Genomic DNA, 19,501 nt, shown 5'->3' with positions numbered 1-19,501 from the left:
GAATTAACGCAGTATATTTTGTCCATTTGCCAATCATACTCAGCTCTTGGTTGACCAATTAATTGGTCAAAAGCTTCTGCAAGAATCTCTTTCAGATTTTCTTGGTTATTCTCTTTCAGGCCTCTTATTCTCAAAGCAAATTCCATCACTCTATATTGTATCATTGTAATTTCTGCTTTTGACTTATCAGTCTTATTTTGAACCTCTTCAACTTTACTTTCTAGATTGACATTGGACTGGTTAATTTCTTCCACTCTATCATCCAATGAGGATACATAGCTAGCCAAATCTTTAAAGGCTTCTACTATGTCTTCTCTTATTTGCTGGTTACGAGTCTGGTTTAGCTCCTTGATCCCAGATATTTCCTCCGAAACCTCCTTAAAGGCAGATGTAATCTTTTCTTCTATCTTAAGTTCTAAAGGAGAAGCCTGTTCTTTTAAGGCGCCTTGCAGTGGGGGGAGGTAATAATGACTGTAATTTGTTTGTCGGGGCTGGAGAGCTGCCAGCGCTCTTTGAAGTAGTTGTTCAAAGGCCATTGTTTTGAGGCCATTTCAACTATTCAATTAAACTTATCTTCCACCAAATTGTTAAGTCCAACCAAACCACTTAGTCCAATTATTAAGTCTTGTAGCTTATTAGTAAATCAATGCTGTTTTGAGTGATCTTAAACTCTTAGTTCTTTTAACAACTTTAGGAAGCACTTAAGATGTAATAGCTTGTTAAGTTTCAATTCAGCCACACCTTCAATATTCGGCACCATTTTCACTTCAATCTTGTTAGTTTTAACAGAAGGAGTTTTTGTAAAACGGAGTTAAAGTTTTAAAATACCTGCAATTGTGAAACTCTCCAGTATTTTCTCTGCCTGCTTCTTACTCAAATGTAGATCAAACATTGATTGCAGGGGTGGTCGTGGCTCTTTGATCTGTGGAAAGCAGAGCATCCTGAGAGCGGAGTGTGTCGAGCTACAGGGGGGCTCACACCTTCCAAACCCTAGAATTTACTCCTGGGGGGGTGTTAAGGGAACTCTACCCATGCTTGGCAGCTCTCCTCTTTCCTCTTCACCCAAGGAAAGAGTTTTCAACCTGCCAGACAACTGATTTACGCTGTCCAGGCAATGTAACGCGATCTCGGGGCTGGAACGTCTCAGAGGAGACGTTGTCAGAGCAGCACGGTGCCACCGGAAGCCCGGTTCAATTGTGGTCATAGGTTCAGGACTACCTGTCTCCTATTAAAACACGACAAATGATCATCGTGAAGGGAGGACTGTGACCTCTTTGATCTTTTTACAATTGCATAGAAAATGGCGAGAATTAATATTCTACTTCAGTTTTACTTGGAAATGAACAGCTATCAGTAATAAAGTTTAGCAGGGAATGGCATTCACTATTGAAAACATATCGTCCCCTACAACCCTGGGTAGAAATTTTGGAATATATTTAAGGCAAGTTAAATATTAATAATTAATTTTATATAGGTTGCCTGCATTGGATGTTTGCATAATGGAATGATGGAGAGGAGGAGAAGGAGGAGGAGGAGAGATGAAAGGCAAGGGGGGGAGGAATTCCTACTCTTTCCCCAGTGTATCCCTCAGCAGTGGCAGGTAACTGTAATTCACGTCCAGGTCTGCTCAACCACCCCGCTTTGCACCGCAAGTATTATTTAACTAGGGGTGAGTAGAAAACAATGAAAAATAAACGTGTTCCCCCTGGAGCTTGGTGGGGGGGAGCAGCAATCCCCGTCTGTCACCAAAGGAACCTCAGGCAGTTAAAAGGGAATAAGCGTGGCCTTAGCTCAGCAGAAATGACTGGATTTTATTATTAGCCCACCTCGTATAATAAAGCGCTATTGCCATCAACGTTCTAGCAGGCCGGGGCGGGGGGACAATTTTTATCTTCATCCAATTTTTATGCTTCATTGTTGCAGGAGGCTGCTAATTGTTCTGGTGGGACATTTGGTGGGGGGTTTCCCTGTGTGGGCAATGTTTCTATTTGCTGGTGTGGAAGGGGTTTGGGTCCTCTTGCTATCATCAGCCTCTGAATGCCCCTCTTCCATCAGATTGTCAGCCTCCACTTGTCTAGTCAAGAGCGCCCCTGTATGACCGTGTCCATCATCTTAGGGGCTATTTTATGAATTGGATTGCTTCCCAGTGGACTGCTAACTCTATCTTCACTGATTTGATCAGGTAGGTTGTGTAGACTCCCCCTAGTAGGGACCCATCGACTTGTTCGAATCTGATCAGGTGGGCTAGTCTCTTCGCTCTAATCCCCAACTTCAGGACTGTGGTTAATCAAGCATCTAGTGCAGCCTGAGTCTATTAGGGCTTGAAAAGTACCTCGGGTCTCCATTTTTGGGATTGTGAGAGGCATATTGTGAGGATATAGGGATGGATCCATTCACTCACCATTGCGTCATTTTTATCTTCGTCCTTTCTGTCATAGAAATCCAGCAATTGGTCATTATTGGCTTGAGTCCCCACCACCACCACTCTGGCTGGGTGGGGGGGACCCCTACAGCCTGGAGGGCTTTTCAGGATGTGTCAGTGGCATGCCTGGGGCTTCGTTCCAGTTGTGTCCTGGGTAGTGGCTCTGGCTTGGGTTTCGGAGCTGGGGTTGCGCATGTCAATGTAATGTGGCTCATCCCTCCACATCTGTAGCATTTCAATTGGCTTTGTGGGAGGGATGGTTTTGGAGCCGGCTATCCTGGTGCAGCTTCCCATTGGCCAGATGGTCTCTGGTCTGGTTGTCCTTCCCCTTGGTATCTGGTTGCTTCTGCATGTTGTGAATGCACAATCCACAGTTAACTTTTATGGTTACTCAGAACTCTTCAGAGAGGCTGTTTAGAATATCCCGATAGGCGGTTCCTTGGGCAATTTGCTTGTCCAGGCTCGTTCTGAAAAAGTGAACTAATAGCCACTCCGGCAAAGGGGATAGCTTCTCCATGAGTCTCCTGAATTCACAGATGTATTCCTTAATAGGTCGCCTTCTGTGCTTTAGGTTTCAAAGCTCATCCTCCATGTATTCATCCTCCTCCACCTCCTCAAATCTGGCTTCAAGCTCTTGTAGGAAGTCATCGACATCTTGCAGCTGGGGGGCTCTCTTATAGAGAGCTGCTAGCCATTCCTTTGCTTCTCCCTCTAGCCCCTAGGTGGTGTTATTCACCATGGCTCTCTGTGATGGGTAAAGGTATCCTTACTGCTCTAAGTGGATTCTAGCAAGTCAAGAAATAGAGCCAGTTGATCTGAGTCCCCATCGAGTTTTCCCCTGAATCAGGGCGATTTGTTCAGCACTACTCTTCCCACATCATGTTGGCCCCCATATGCCTGTGCTTGGTGTGTTTGGAAGTTTCTCTAATCTCTAGTTCATAGAAAGGGATGGTTGCCCATCTTGGGTAGCTTCCCTGTTGTGTAGAGGGGCCACCAGCAGCAGCCTTGGGCTCATTCTCCCTGGTGGGCGGAGAAGGGGGACTGCATTCCAGTCTGCTTCTCCCTCTTCAAAGTTCTTAGTTGCAACCTCTCTCTTTTTGGGTGGCACAACAGCCCCTCATCACGAAAGGCATTTCAGTCAAATTTCTCACTCAGCTGTTCTAAGGATCCCCATAATGGTTCCATCAGGGTTTTTGAGAGTCTGGGCTGTTCCCAGTCCCTCCCCCATTCCAGACTACCTAGCTTGCTCAGGGGCTTTCCCCAGCCACGGACGCGAGGGTGGGGAGCAATACCTCAGCTGCTATGCTTTTGTATTCTATATTCGATTCTTCAAACTCCGCCTACATTCTAAAACCTATTGCCTGTTTCTGTTGCTATGTACAGAATCCTCATTTTCAAATGTTTAAGTCTGTCTCAACATTTCTCTCTCACAGAAACAATTTTAATTCTGCTATTCCCATCCCTATTGAGATTCCTTTCTTAGGGTCAGTTTGTACCCTCATTCAATCCCAACATCTCTCTCTCTCACACACCCACACAGACAAATACGCTGAATTCCCATGTGCCCATCCATATTGGGATTCGTTTCCTAGGATAGGGTCAGTTTCTACCCAAGAAGAATATCCCATTCTTTTTTGTCTTTTACGTATCTGGACTGAACTTGTAAATAAGCCCACCATTCCAGTTCTATTCCTTCGTCATATAATTCTTTTCTGGATTTTAGTTCACCTCTTTCATTTAGCATCTCCTTATAAGTTATTACTTTCCCTAAATTAATAAAATTCGGATGTATGATCATCTCCAGCGTCGATAACCAGTTTGGGGATTCCATGTAATTTTGCTGTTTGATCCTCATCCACGTAGATCTCCTTTTATATGTTGCCTCTGGAAGTACTGGTGGGCTTTATATTTTCCATCCCATAGGAAGGCACGCCACCCCATTTGCATACCACAATGTAAATAAAGCTTTCAAAGTATTTTTTGATGTTTTCCTTCATAATGTAAAATACCTAGAAGAAACTGCTATCATATTTCTTAATAGCAAACCACATCTATGAACGCCAGCATCAAGAAGACACAATGAAAATGGCAGTTGGACTTACCTGAACTGCATGTTTCAACGAGAAGGGTGGGAGGAGTAACCATTGGGTATTAACCTAATCTGATTGCCTATTGGAGATTGAGGAAATCTTTGGAAGCCACACCTCCTGCTGGTCCGGTGGCCACCCACTTTAACCGAACGTCTGAACGGCATCTGAAAGGAAGCAAAAAGAAACAGCCAATACCATTCTCCCTAGCTGTTGCTTGGACCTGGACGTGCTCAGGCCCTGCTTCATGGCGCAGGGCGCCATAACAGGCGGGAAGTGACTCCTCCCACCCTTCTCGTTGAAACATGCAGTTCAGGTAAGTCCAACTGCCAGTTTCCGAAGAGAAGGTGTGGGAGGAGTAACCATTGGGACATACCAAAGTTAGTTGTCCTGGGAGGGAATGGACGGGCCTGAGCCCCCTTGCGAGTCTAGGACGCTCTGAAGGACCCTCCTGCCGAAGGCGGCGTCCGCCGAGGCGTAGGCGTCCAATCTATAGTGTCTAATGAAGGGGGAAGGGGAGGCCCAGGCGGCCGCTCGACAAATCTCTTCTAGGGGAGCCTGGGAAGACTAGGCGGCTGAGGTGGCAGCACTTCTGGTGGAGTGTGCTGTGATACCCTGTGGGACCTGAAGACCCCGAGCCTGATAGGCCTGAGAGATGGCCGCTCTGATCCATCTGCTGATGGTGGCTGAGGAGACCTTAGCCCCACGGGTGGAAGGCTGGAAGGACATGAAGAGGGCCTCTGATCGTCGAAAGGGAGCCGTGCGCTTCAAGTAGATGCGTAGGGCTCTTCTAACATCTAACTTATGCCAGGATTTCTCCCTTTCCCCAGAGGGATGGGGACAGAAATCCGGAAGGATGATCTCTAACCCTCTGTGGAAGGGGGAGTTGATCTTGGGCATGAAAGAGGGGTCTAGTCTGAGGATGACCCTGTTATCTAGGAAAGTGCAGAGGTCTGCTCTGCTGGAAAGGGCGTTGATCTCTGAGACCCTTCTGGCTGAAGTGATGGCTACCAGAAAAACGACCTTAAGGGTCAGAAGCTGGAGGGAAATCTCTTTCAGAGGCTCAAACGGAGCCTCCGTTAGAGCCTGGAGGACTGTGGGAAGATCCCAGGAGGGGAATCGATGGACCGCTGAGGGTTTCAAATTCGCCGCCCCTTTGAGAAAACGCCTGAGAACCGGGTGTTGAGATAAGGGGGGAGCGTTAACCCCCCCTAAGACTGTGGAAAGAGCGGAAACCTGACGCCTAAGGGTGCTGGTGGCGAGGCCCTTCTGGTGACCCTCCTGGAGGAAGTCTAGAACCTGAGGAACCGAGGCAGTCGTAGGACAGATGTCTTTACCCCGGCACCAGTCTGAGAAGGCCACCCACGAGGCATTGTAGATGCGGGTGGTGGATTGTCTCCGGGATGCCTCTACCACCTTGATGACCTCCTCGGAGAACTGAGCCTGTCTCAGTTGTTCCTGCTCAAGCGCCAGACAGTCAGATGGAGCCACTCCGGGTCTGGGTGCTCTAGGGATCCCTGGTGGAGCGCCACCTCCCCTGCTGGGATCCTCCAGGGAGGAGCTGTGGACAGGTCCACCAGATCTGCCAGCCAGGGGTGGCGTGGCCAAAAAGGAGCTACCATTATCAGATCTGCCCTCTCAGCTACCACCCTCCTCAACCCCGGGGATGAGGGGAAGGGGGGAAAAGGCGTAGAGAAGACCTGGTGGCCAGCTGCAGCGTAGGGCATCCGTGTCCATGGCTCCCGGGGTCGGGAACCTCGAGACGAACTTTGGTATCTGGGCGTTGTGCGGCGTCGCAAACAGGTCCACCGTCGGATGTCCGAACCTCTCGCAGATCCTGTGGAAGATCGAGGGATGGAGCTGCCACTCTCCGTTGTCGATCGTTTCTCTGCTTAGCCAGTCTGCTTGATGGTTCTCTGTTCCGGAGATGTGCTCCGCTTTGATGGACGCCAGGTGTTTCTCCGCCCAGTGACCCAGACGCAGCGCCTCGTCGCGGAGAGCCTTGGAGTGGGTGCCTCCTTGTCTGTTCACGTGTGCCTTGGCCGCTACGTTGTCTGTCAGGACTAGGATGTGTTGACCTCTGACCATGTCCTTGAAGTTCGGAGGGCCAGGTGGATGGCCCTGAGCTCCAACCAGTTGATGTTGTGACTTAGATCTGTTGGAGTCCACCGACCTTGGCCGATCTGGTTCTCCAGGTGGGCCCCCCAGCCGAAGAGGCTTGCGTCGGTGGTGAGCGTCATCCTTGGTGGATCTCTGAAGAGGCAGCCTCTGTTCAGAGCTGGGGACAGCCACCAGCGGAAGGATAGCAGCACCTGGGGTGATACTCGGATCTTGAAGGTCGCGTCGCTTGTCCCGGCCTTCTGATGTGGTAGCAGGAACCACTGGAGCTCCCTGGCATGCAGTCGGGCCCAAGGGATGATCCCTATGCACGAGATGAACTTTCCCAGGAGCCTGGAAAGAAGAACTACAGGGACAGAGCGTGACTTGCGAACCTCCCCCGCCACCGAGTCGATGATGGACCCTAGGTGAAGCAGCCTGGTGGAGGGCACGAGGTGGCTTTTCTCCAGGTTAATGGAGAACCCCAGGGATCTGAGAGTGTCGATGGTAGTATTCAGATCCCTTGCAGCTGAGGCAGAGGACCTGGCCAGGACGAGTATGTCATCAAGGTAGCAAAATAAACGGACAGGGAGGGAATGCAGGTGACCAGCAGCTGCAGCTAGCACCTTGGTGAAAGTCCTGGGAGCTGAGGCCAACCCAAAGGGCAGGGCTCTGTATTGGAAATGGTTCCCCTCATGGGAGAACCTCAGAAATTTATGGTGCTCCGGGGTGATCCTGATATGCAGGTATGCCTCTGTAAGGTCGATGGAGGCAAGGAAGTCGCCCGGCCGGATGCCCTCCAGGATGGATCTTAGAGAAGCCATTTTAAATTTACGGTATACCACCCTGGAGTTGAGTAACTTAAGGTCCAGGATGGCTCTCCAACCCCCCGAGCTTTTGGGCACTAGGAAGAGGTTTGAATAAAATCCTGACCCTTTTTCCCCTTCTGGGACCCTCTCGATGGCCCTGATGTCGAGGAGATGTTTAATGGCCTTGGTCTTAAGGGCCCTCTTGTTTGGGTCGGAGGAGGAGGAGAAGGTGCGGAACCTACTGGGAGGAAGGGAGCGGAACTCCAGGCGAAGCCCGAGCCTTACCGTCTGGAGAACCCACTCATCCGATGTGATACGCTCCCAGGCATCCGCAAACATGGAGAGGCGACCGCCGATGGGGTGATCCGGGGGCGGATTACTTGAATCTGCGGAAGGGGCGACCGCCTCCTCCACGAAAGGGCCGCTTTCCCTGGTGTTGGCCCCTGAATCTGCTCTGAAATTGTCTATCCCCCTGCCTCTGAAATCTGGGGTTTTGGTACCTCTGGCCTTGGCTGTCTCCTTCAGGTGGTCTGCAGGAGGTCTTCCTAGGGTACGGTGCATGGCGGAAATCCGACCGCTTGTTCATTGATGGGAGGATCTTCCGCTTGTTTCTATCCTCCACAAGGAGAGGATCCAGTGCCGTTCTGAATAACTTGTCCCCGGTATAGTCCGCGCCGGGTAGGTGCCACTTCATCCGGGATTCCGCCTGCCAGTGGTGTAGCCAGAGTAGTCGCCTAGAAGCAACTGAAGAAGACATAGCACGTGACACATACTTTACACATTCAAAATGGCGACTGCTGGTGCCGTCTGGAGTCTCCTTACTCCGCTGGAGCCCTCTTCGCAATCCTGGAAGGGTTCTGGGTTCTCCGGCTTCCCTGGACTCCTCCGATCGTCGCCTGGAAGTTTTTCAGTGATCCTGGGCCTTCCTGGGGCTTCCACCCCCTTTGGAAAAATCGGGTGGCCCTGCAGGACTCTGAGCGCGCACGCTGGCAAGCAGAGGCTTGAATGAGCGGCGTGGAGCACAGCAGAAGGCAGGTGAGTTTGCTTTAAGTTGAAATTCCTTGCTGAGGCTTTGTTGAGAGTAAAAAAACTCCTGAATCTCGGATAGAAAGGAGAGCAGGAAAAAACACTCCAATCAGGCCGAAGATTGAGGTTAAAGTGGGTGGCCACCGGACCAGCAGGAGGTGTGGCTTCCAAAGATTTCCTCAATCTCCAATAGGCAATCAGATTAGGTTAATACCCAATGGTTACTCCTCCCACACCTTCTCTTCGGAAATCTCCTTAATCCCACAACATATGGACAGACACAACCATAATTTGAATGGGGAAATGGTCATCATCTTAGACCTAGATCAAGCTAATTGTCTACGTGCAAGTGAACTCTTGGAAACTTGGTAGTCAAACAAATGAGCCATCAACAGGCACATAGAGATAAAACAACAATTGCAGACCATTGGAAACAAATAATGAAAAAGGAAGCAAAGATGCCAAAACATTCATGTTGGGCATCTATTTTTAGTAGGCTTTTGATCCCACTGAACATCAGATGCATAGAATTTATAGAACCCAGCACAATCTTTGTTGAAGAGGACAATTGTTCTTCTTGTTGATCTCTCACGTAACATAAAAGTACAGTCTATTCAGCCTTTAAAATTGGGTTTATTTGTGCTAAGAGTCCAACTTTGTGGTCTTTAATAGATTCTCTCCCGCTCCCCAATAACATTCTTACAGCAAAGACTGAGGCACTTGGTATGGAAAAGTATCAGATCCTTTTATAGTCAAAGATAACCTGTATGAAAGGAGCAAAAGCCAAATAAACATGATTTAGAAATTAGAAGGTTCAGCAGGTTATTGATTTGGAGCTCTTACAAAACCACACATCGCCTGGTGTGATAGGCTACTTCAATATCCACTCAAATTATTGAATTTCAATTCACACCTTGAGCCAACTAGAGAAAATATCAGTTTATTACTGTTAGAGAGCACTAGGATATGAACAGTAGTTATTCTACATTGGTTGTTTAAACTCCGCCTCCATTCCAAAAATCTATTGCATTTCCGTTGCTACTGGTATGTTCAGAATTCTCATTTTCAAATCTTCAAATTCAAAACCCTAAGTCAATCTGGCTGTCTCCCCCACCTCTCCCTCCCTCCCTCCCTTGCTCTCTCTCTCCCTTTTCCAGAATAGGGTCAGTTACTACATTCGTTCTGCGAAAATGAGTGTCTGTCTGTCACTGTTGAGTGTGATATTGCTTAAGATTGTCCAAAATGCAGCTTCTGGACAGGCACCTCCTCAGGGCTTCAGATATGCCTCTTACGATGTGATCATCCCAAGGAAGCTGTCTCCCAGGTATGGGCAAGAAGAACCTCAGGATGTGAGCTACCTCCTGCCCGTTGAAGGAAATCCCCATGTGGTATTCCTCAGGCAAAGAAGGAACTTCATCCCTAAGGTCTTTCCTCTCTTCACCTATAATACAGCAGGAGATCTCCAGGTGGATCATCCTTTTATCAAGGATGATTGTTTCTACCATGGATTTATACAGAGAAAGTCCCCTTCTCGAGTCACCCTCAGTACATGTTCAGGAGGCCTGAGAGGTCTCATACAAATGGAAAATAAGACCTACGAAATCGAACCAGTTCAGGAATCTTCTACTTTTCAACATGTGGTGTTTCGGTTAGAATTAGAGGAAGGGGCTTCCCGAATGACTTGTGGAGTAAGAGAAAAACAACAAAGCCATCAAGAAGACATTAGTCCTGAAACACAGAATCTTGGAAACAAAGAATTTTTTGGAAAATCCTGGTGGCCACATACGAGATATGTTAAGGTAGCAATTGTGATTGATCATGAACGATATTTGAAGTTTCACAGCAATGAATCTTTTATTACGATGCAAGTTCTAGATATTATTCACACTGCAAATTCATTTTATGATCCACTTTCTGTTCATCTGTCAATAACAGGCTTAGTGATCTGGTCACAAAAAAATCTCATAGACATTACCCACATAGCAGATGACACACTTTTATCATTTAATGAATGGAGAACAAACCATTTACTTGATATTTTAAAGAATGATGTTGCTCACTTATTTGCTTATAAAGATTTTGGGTTAACAGTAGGACTTGCATATATAGGTACTATATGTAACAATTACATGGCAAGTGCTATTGAATCCTATAAAACCCCCAGTTTGTTTTATATGTCTGTCATATTTACTCATGAACTGGGACATGTTCTTGGAATGCAGCATGATGAGCCATTTTGTCATTGTGAAAAGAGTGAATGCATTATGGCACCATTTGCAGCAGAGACTGATAAATTTAGTAACTGCAGTTTCAAGGATTATTTCCATTATAGAAACACTGAATGTTTATTTGTCCCACCAGACACTAACACAACATTTAAGTTTGAATCCTGTGGTAACCAAAGAGTGGAAAAGGGAGAGCAGTGTGACTGTGGGTCAGAAACACAATGCAAGTCAGATCCCTGCTGTCAAGCTAATTGTACGTTGCGCCCCACGGCTGTTTGTGCCTTTGGACTGTGCTGTGCTAACTGCCAGTATCGCCAACGTGGAACTGTTTGCAGAGAGAAGATTAGCAGTTGTGATCTCCCTGAATATTGCAATGGGACTTCAGAGTACTGCCCAGAAGATGTGCATGTGCAAGATGGTCCCGTGTGCAATGATGGCGTATATTGTTATCATGGGAACTGCACGACTCATGATATGCAGTGCAAAATGATATTCGGTAGTGGAGCAAGAGTCGCTTTTGAAGTTTGCTTTAGAGAAGTGAATAATAAAGGTGATCGCTTTGGCAACTGCGGCCTTAAACATGGAAAATACAAGAAATGTGATACTGGGAATAGCCTGTGTGGCCGTATCCAGTGTAAAAGTGAAGTAGTTCCTTCTTTGAAGAATCACACTACAATAATTCATACTTCCATTGAAAATGATAATTGCTCTGGCACTGACTATCACACTGGGATGAAGGTAGATGATATTGGAGCCGTGAGAGATGGTACTCCTTGTGGCGATAAAATGTTGTGCATTGAGGCTAGTTGTGTCAATGTGTCCATTCTGAAATATGACTGTCATGTCATAATGTGCCACAATCGTGGAGTTTGTAACACTCTCAAACACTGTCACTGTGATGTTGGATGGGCCCCTCCAGACTGCAGAAATAGAGGCTATGGAGGTAGCATCGACAGTGGGCCACCTCCAGTTATAGTACTGTCTATAGCTGACGTGACAATCTTTTCTGTACTTGCAATACTCCTTGTTTTGTGTCTCACAATTCTTTTTCCTGATGTAGTTATCTGGTTCAAGGATGGGCTGAGAAACCCATTTGGAAATTTTCAGTGAAGAATCCATGCTACAAAATCAAAAGATGAAGGAACACCAGTGTAACTCATCTTTGGTAAGAATGAAAAACCCATTCACTATAAGCCCAGAAATTAACAGTCAAATTGAAAAACATCGACTTCCAAAATTTCATTGTTTAAAGTTGTCTCCCCACACACATTTTTTGGGGTGGAACTTGACTACTTTGGAGGGGAAGAAACCCCCAATCTATGTAAAGTAGAGTTAAAGCAAATCTTTCATTTCTAAATAATAATAAATAGTTTTAATTTTAGATCTCAAAACTTCAAGTTCAAAGTGGAAAGAAGAGATAATTCAGAGGCAGCTTGTCCCAGTGTGATGGTTCCTAGTTTCTATTAACTGGCAGAAAGTTGTAGTAGCAAGAAAGTACAATTAAAACCCACCATCAGTTTTTTATTACTTCTTCATTTTTCTGCTGGAATGTTTTTATTCTCCCTAAGATTTAATGCAATGAGTCATCATAATAGATTAACTAGTGTCTTCTCTCTGGAAGTCAGAGAATTTATTTTCAGGATTAATGAAAAATTGCTTGCTCCTATCCTACCAAAGCCATTGACTGAAAAACTGCTACATATACAATGATAGGTGGCTTTCTCTGTAGCCCAATAAATACTTTTATTAACCCTTGAGTAAACTCTTCAATGAATTTTAGAATCATCTGAAGCTGCTGATTGAGTCTGCTTCTGGATTGACCTGCAGTGATCATCAATCGGCCACTGAAGAGAACTCTCCAGAATAGGCTTGTAAATGAAGCATGTATGAGATGCAGATACATTGACCGATACACAGCTATGCCAACAGTACATTGGATGTCAAGGAAAGATCGAGAAGCATTGTTGATTATAGGTAATTTCGGCTGCCAACACAGCACTGCACATCGATCTTTCTCTAACTCTGTCCCAGTAAGATTAATGATGAAATTATTATGGACGTTTAGTATTGTGGAGGCACTCAATGACTACTGGAGAAAGACATCTCCGACATGGGCCTCTGTGTTATTCAGTTATAACTTTTCTCATCAGTTCTACTATGATTGATCTGTTTGAAATAAATTGTTTTTTAGGTTTTTCTCCCACTGGAAACATTAGCTTTCAGTGTCATCTGTGTACCCATGTACCAATTCATCACACACTGCAAAACACACACACACAGAAACATACATTCAGAGATAGAGAGAGAAACAGACAGACAAAGAGAACAACACATTCATATAACCAACTCTCAACTCCCTGCTGCTCTTCATCTGATAGAAGGTTACCTTCATTCAATTACCACCAAGTTGTCTTCTGGCTCTTACCCAGAACCAAGAATCAATCAATTTTTAATGGTACCTGAAACAAAGAAATGCAGCCATGTTGATTCTTCCTTTCTTCTTCTTTTGGGGACAGTCCCAGTGTGGCTCCCTCTCCATTCTCCACCATAATGGGAATGTTAACTGGACAGCCCTTCCTTTTGCTTCCAAGGCTGATCAATTGTGCTTGTGTTCAGCCGAGATCCAGACTACTGTACCAACAAGGAGAAAGTCCGCCAGTGAGTCAGCTCCAAATGCAGTGGATGTCCTTGCACAAAGATCTATTCCTTCCTTGATCCATTGCTCTGTGACTCCACTTGTGGTGTTTCTTCTTTTTTTTAAAGTCACCTTGTGAGTCTTTGGTGACCAAGATCCCAATACGACTAGGTTTAACTGCCAGTCCTTCTCTGTCTTGTGCTCTACTGATGCATTTTTAACTTGGGGGGAAACAGGGTGTCACATCCAAAACATGTCACACTAAGTAAATGAAATGGTAACAAGGGGCCCAAAAGATGATTTCTTTCTCTTTTAATGTTATTTCCTTTGGCTAAACTGTTATTGTGTGGAATTAGGTGGGGTTGCTATCTAACATTTGTGCAGCTTCCAAGAGGGAAAAGATGTCCTGTTCTACTTTCTGCTCCCATTTTACCCCTTATTTATTCTGGGACATGATAGGAATGCTATCCACAAAGATTATTCAGATGTAAGAGAATGACTAACATGTCTTTCTGTATATTTCAAAGCATGATGAATGTCTGAAGGACGCTCATTAATCTAACGTGGAGTCAAACAGGAGGGGATTATACACACTTGGTATTTCCACTAAGATAGTTCACTTAGCCAGTTCTCAATAGTCTATTCCTGGCCATGAAGAGATAGCGGATGAATTGGGAATTTAGTATCAGTCCTAGTATTTGCCAGTCTATTCCTGTTGCCGGCTGGTGAATGAACATTTGGGCAAGTGGATGGGGCTGGGGTTCAGTCTCAGTCTTTGCTACTAAAATTTAGTTTAAAAGTCCACAAGATCTCACTCTGCATCTTTTCTCAAACTTTTTTGAGCATGCGATCCTGGTAGTTTTCTTAATAGTGAAGCCAAACTTTTCACCCAAATGCACGATTTTTGAATTTTTTTCTATGGTGTTTCTTCGAGTCAGTTTGGACAATTTTTCTAAAGCCACTAATGAGATTATATTTTCCAAATTTATTTAATGTGGTTTAATCCCACTTAACTGGGTGTTAATTTCTCTGACCAGGTGAACTGATACCACTGACTACTATAACAACAGGGTATCACCATTAGCGCACTAAATAAACTAAAGGCCTCCAAAACACCTTAAGTAAAGTGGAAAAGTAGAAAGGCTGAGAGCGGAGAAATTGGAAAGGTACAGGTTGATGAAACAGAGAAGAGGAGGTGGATGATTTATGACTGTGTGTCTTCCCTGGACTCACCTGGATTTCAGTGAACTACCTTCTGTGTGCTGTGATCAATTGGAGCCAAGGCCCAACAGCTATCTCCTCCTGGGGAAGGAGGAGACTCTGGTCCACCTGAAGGGGCACACTGAGAATTTTGTGGATTTTCTGGATGACAACATCACTCAACTTTGTTCCTAGTTAGAGACTGGCATGATTGCTGGTCCACTGGAATATCCTGGGGCAGGTTCTTGCCGTGTTATTTGGGAACATTTCACTGGTGGGTTTCAAAAATTGTTCGAACCTACTCTGTGGGTGTGGCCTCCTTTGTGGAAGTAGCTTGCCGCCCATGTGACCGTATATGAAGATGCCGATGACACTTGTCAGAACCACCTTAAATTACCTCACACACATCACTGCCATGCATAAGAATATGATGTAAACTTGTTTTTTAAAAGGCATCTTTGGTTTGCGTTAAAACAACTTCAACAACGCAATGTTCTGATTGCACCACAAACGCAGCAGTCATCCTTACCTTTCACAGAGACACTGAGTTTTATAAATATGAGCATGATAGTGTAGAATAATCATATCCAAGGACCAGTGGTGGGTTTCAAAAATTTTTGGAACATCTTCTGTAGGTGTGGCCTGCTTTCCGGGTCCACTGGTGGAACCTCTTCTAACCGGTTCGGTGGATTTGATGAACCGGTTCTACCGAATAGGTGCGAACTGGGAGGAACCCACCTCTGGAACATTTCCATTCTTGCTCCTGAGGAAGTGGAAGGTTCCTAGGGTGTTTGAGCGCAAGCATTTTTGTTTTAGACCCATGCTTCCTCCAGGCTTATGAAAGGGAAGTGATATGTGGGGGGATTCTGCTGATGATCAATACTTCCTTATAGGATGGGGTAGCTCCCCAGCACTTTAAGTAGGCTGAGGTCTGCCCTCTTCTTAAAAACCATCGCTGGATTCACCCTGTTGGATAATTTCTGACCAGTCTCCAATTTCCCCTTTTTGGGGAAGGTTATAGATAAGGTAGTTGTGTGGCAGCTCCAGAGGGTTTTGGGTGAAATGGAGTATCTAGACCTCTACCATTCAGGCCTGGATATGGGACAGAAACACCATTGGTCTCATAGTTGGATGGTTTCTGGCAAGAAATGTGCATCCATCCTTGCTCTACCTGACCTCTTGGCTGCTTTCAATACCATTGACCACGGTATCCTTCTGGAGTGACTTCGGGAGTTGGGAGTAGGGGTCTTTGTGGTATCCTGGTTCGCTTCCTCCCTCTGTAGCCACTGCCGGTGTTAATAGGAAGCAAGAGGTCCAGCCCTTGTGCACTGTCTTGCGCAGTTCTGCAGGGCTCGGTACTCTCTCCGCTTCTATTTTACATCAACAGGAAGCCATTGGGTGAGATCATCCATCACTATGGACTGAGATATCATCAATATGTTTACGATACACTGCTACATATCTCAGTCCATGGTGAGTTACGTGATGCCCTGATCTCCTTCTCGCAGTACCTGGAGGCCATTAGGGACTGGTGGGGGAACAACAGGTTGAACCTGAACCTTGGTAAGATTGGGTGGCTCTGGGGTGCTTTGGTCCATGGGCAATTGCCATCTTTGATCTTGGATGGGGTGGTTCTGCTCCAAACAGACCAGTAAATAAATGGGATTCTCCTAGATTTGCGATTCCTGCTTGAAAGAGCAGGCGACAGTTGAAGCCAGGAGGGCCTTTGCACAATGTAAATTATGCACCATTTACATCCTTTCCTGGGCCAACAATCCCTGTTCACGGTTATTCATGCCTTATTCACCTGTCTTGACTATAGCAATGTGCTCTACATAGGGCTGCCCTTGAAAAGCCTCCGAAAGCTTCATTTGTTTCAGTATCCATTGGCCTGCATGGTTTTGTGCAGACCTCTATGTGCACATATGATACCTCTTACATGGGAATTACATTGGTTGCCAATTTGCTTCCGTGTGCAATTCAAGGTACTGGTTGTCCCCATTAAAGCCCTTCATCCTTGGGACCAGGTTATCTGAGTGACCGTCTCTTGCCGATCACATACAGCTGACTCACTAGAGTGGGGAGGAAAAGAATGTTGTGTGTCCTGTCCTCTATGGAAGTTCATCTGTTGGGACCCAGAAGAAGGGCCCCTTTAGTGTCTCTCTCTCTCTCTCTCTCTCTCTGGAACCTTATCCCTCAAAAAATTAGACTGGGACCCACCCTGAGACTCTTTCATAAGGAACTGAAGATATGGTTTCACCAGCAGGTTTGGAGAACAGAGAATGAGGTGCAGCCCTTTAAAAGGCTGATTTGAATGTGTGTAGTCACTGAGGGGGCCGGGGAGTTATTATTTTATTTTAATTTTATAATTATTTTTTATACATTTTCTATTATCTGTAAGCCACCTAGAGTCACTGTGAACTAATAGGCTGCTATATACATTCTCATAAATGAATGAATGAATCAATCAATGATAAACCAACAAACAAACCAAAAAATAGGAGTCATCTATAATATACAGGGTAAGGACTGTAACAGCCACTAGGGCGGATAGACAGCAGAGGACTAGCACACCATATCCATGAACACTAACTAGCAATGAGAGGACACAATAAATCTCCATAGTCGCATAATACACAGATAAACTCGACCATAATTTGGATGGGGAAACAGCAATAGCAATAGCAGTAGACTTATATACCGCTTCATAGGCCTTTCAGGCCTCTCTAAGCGGTTTACAGAGAGTTAGCATATTGCCCCCAACAATCTGGGTCCTCATTTTACCCACCTCGGAAGGATGGAAGGCTGAGTCAACCCTGAGCCGGTGAGATTTGAACCGCTGACCTGCTGATCTAGCAGTAGCCTGCAGTGCTGCATTTAACCACTGCGCCACCTTGGCTCAGCATCCTCGACCAAGTTAAATCCCAAAGTGCAAGGAAATTCTGGCAAACTTGGTATTCAGACAAGTCAGCCATCAGCAGACCCCTCGAGAAGTTAAAAAAGAAGCAAAGAGAGCAAAATATTCATTTTTGGAATCTAATTTTAGTAGGCTTTTGATCCCACTTAACAGGAGGTGTATAGACGCTGTAGTATCCGAAGTAATCTTTCTTGAACACTCTCAAACATTGTCACTGTGATGTTGCATGGGCCCCTCCAGACTGCAGAGATAGAGGCTATGGAGGTAGCATCAACAGTGGGCCACCTCCAGTTACATTACTGTCTAAAGCTAATATGAAAACCTCAGCTGTAGCTGCAATACTCTCTGCTGTTTGTCTCACAAATGTTTGTGCTGGCCTGGTTATTTGGTTCAAGGATAGACTAAGAAGCCAATCTGGAAAATTTCAGGAAAGAGTCCATGCTATGAAATCAAACGATGAAGGAACACTCACGGTTGCTTAGAATGCACAACACATCCAGTATAATCACAAGACTTAACTCTCAATTTTTTAAAAGGGACTTGAAATTTCAATGTATTAAATTAAATCATTTTAATTGTTTTAATTTAAAATTCCAAGTTCAACTTTGGGAGGAAGAGTTAATTCACGTTGTCCCAGGGTCCTAGTTCCTATCAACATGCAGAAAGCTGTACTAGCAAAAAAGTACAATTACTACTTTTATTACTACTTCTGCTAGTATGTTTTTGTTCTCACTAAGAATTAGTCCAGCCAGTCACAATAATAGGTTAAACCTGTTGCTGAAAATCAGAACATTTCTTTTCAGGATTGATGAAAAATTTGAAGGATGCTTGTTCCTGTCCATTCTATCATGGATCATTCAAATAATAGAGCATCTCAACTATCTTTCAAACAAGCAAGGTCTCTGGCCTGTATTGGCCCATTTATGGATTGTTTCCCACCTTCCTGTAATGGAGGGGGCTCAAATTCAAAATTTAGCAATGAATTAACTATTCTTTGGCTGTCAGTTTTTGTTCTTGCTCTATTAAACTGCATTATATTCCAAAGAATTCCATTTATTGTTACTATAGTCAGAATCTTTCAACTTGCGATTCGTACACATCCTTCCTTACTTTTTTTCTAGCCCACAAAAGTTATAGTGGACTCTCTTTCCCGTGTCAAAGGTTCTACTTTGATGGGTTTCTTTCTCTCGATGGGAAATGGATATGTATATTTCATGGCTATTTGTGATGCTGTTGAGGAAGAGCTTGGCTGGGACCGTTGAAGAGAGATGGCCTCCAGGCTTTCGGCGTATTTCTTATGAAACAACCATTCCCAGGCAAGTGACACCCAAGTCTGGACATGAGGAACCAGAGCATGTAAGCTATTTACTGCAGATTGGAGGGAATAAGCAAGTGGTCCATCTCAGACAGAAGTGGGGTTTGGTGCCTAAACATTTCCCTGTGTTCTACTCTAATGAAGAAGGAGATCTCCAGATGGAGCAACCTTTCATCAGAGATGATTGTTTTTATCATGGCTTTGTTCAGGACAAACCCTCTTCTCTGGTCACCCTCAGCTTTTGCTCAGGAGGACTCTGAGGTATTTCAGAATTTGAAAATAAGATAAAGGTTCGCATATATGTGCTAGTCATTCTGGACTCCAGGGTGTGTGTGCTCATCTCCCTTTCAAAGCTGAAGAGCCAGTGCTGTCCCAAAATGTCTCTGTGGTCATGTGGCCGGCATGACTAAACACCAAAGGTGCATGGAACACTGCTACCTTCCTACCAAAGGTGATTCGTATTTTTTCTACTTGCATTTTTACATGCTTTCGAACTGCTAGGTTGGCAGAAGCTGGGACAAGTAACAGGAGCTCACTCTGTTATATGGAGCTAGGGTTTTGAACTGCCAAACTGCTGATCTTTCTGATCGACAAGCTCAGCGTCTTAGCCACTGAGTCACCGTATCCCTAGAAAATAGAACATATGAATTTGAGCCAGTTGAGGAATCTGCTATCTTTCAGCATAAAATTCTAGTTGCTATGAGCGTAACAGATATTCTTCATATGGCAACTTCATTATATGAACCACTGTCTGTTAAACTGTCTTTA

At 45.2% G+C, this 19,501-nt stretch overlaps 1 protein-coding gene across 1 annotated transcript; it reads left to right on the top strand.

Moving 5' to 3' along the window:
• Positions 1-9,303: 9,303 nt before the first annotated feature.
• On the top strand, positions 9,304-17,900 carry LOC148049670 (disintegrin and metalloproteinase domain-containing protein 20-like). The gene is made up of 2 exons (XM_087721631.1): positions 9,304-11,609; positions 17,683-17,900. Exons 1-2 carry the CDS (start codon positions 9,632-9,634, stop codon positions 17,898-17,900), a joined length of 2,196 nt encoding a protein of 731 aa, XP_087577757.1. The 5' UTR covers positions 9,304-9,631.
• Positions 17,901-19,501: the final 1,601 nt, after the last annotated feature.

This window comes from Thamnophis sirtalis, unplaced genomic scaffold, assembly GCF_051295495.1.
Source record: "Thamnophis sirtalis isolate CommonGarterSnake01/CBP01778 unplaced genomic scaffold, rThaSir2_p1.2 scaffold_1, whole genome shotgun sequence".
NCBI classification, from domain to species: domain Eukaryota; kingdom Metazoa; phylum Chordata; class Lepidosauria; order Squamata; family Natricidae; genus Thamnophis; species Thamnophis sirtalis.
The sequence above is the reverse complement of the archived record's forward strand: the minus strand, read 5'-3'. Positions and strand labels throughout refer to the sequence as shown.

Excerpts from the sequence above, each read along its gene's own strand:
- LOC148049670 (XM_087721631.1), top strand. The coding sequence starts at position 9,632 with ATGAGTGTCTGTCTGTCACTGTTGAGTGTGATATTGCTTAAGATTGTC. Across the intron at positions 11,610-17,682 it reads CAGAAATAGAGGCTATGGAG|GTAGCATCAACAGTGGGCCA; the intron begins GTAGCATCGACA and ends GAGGCTATGGAG.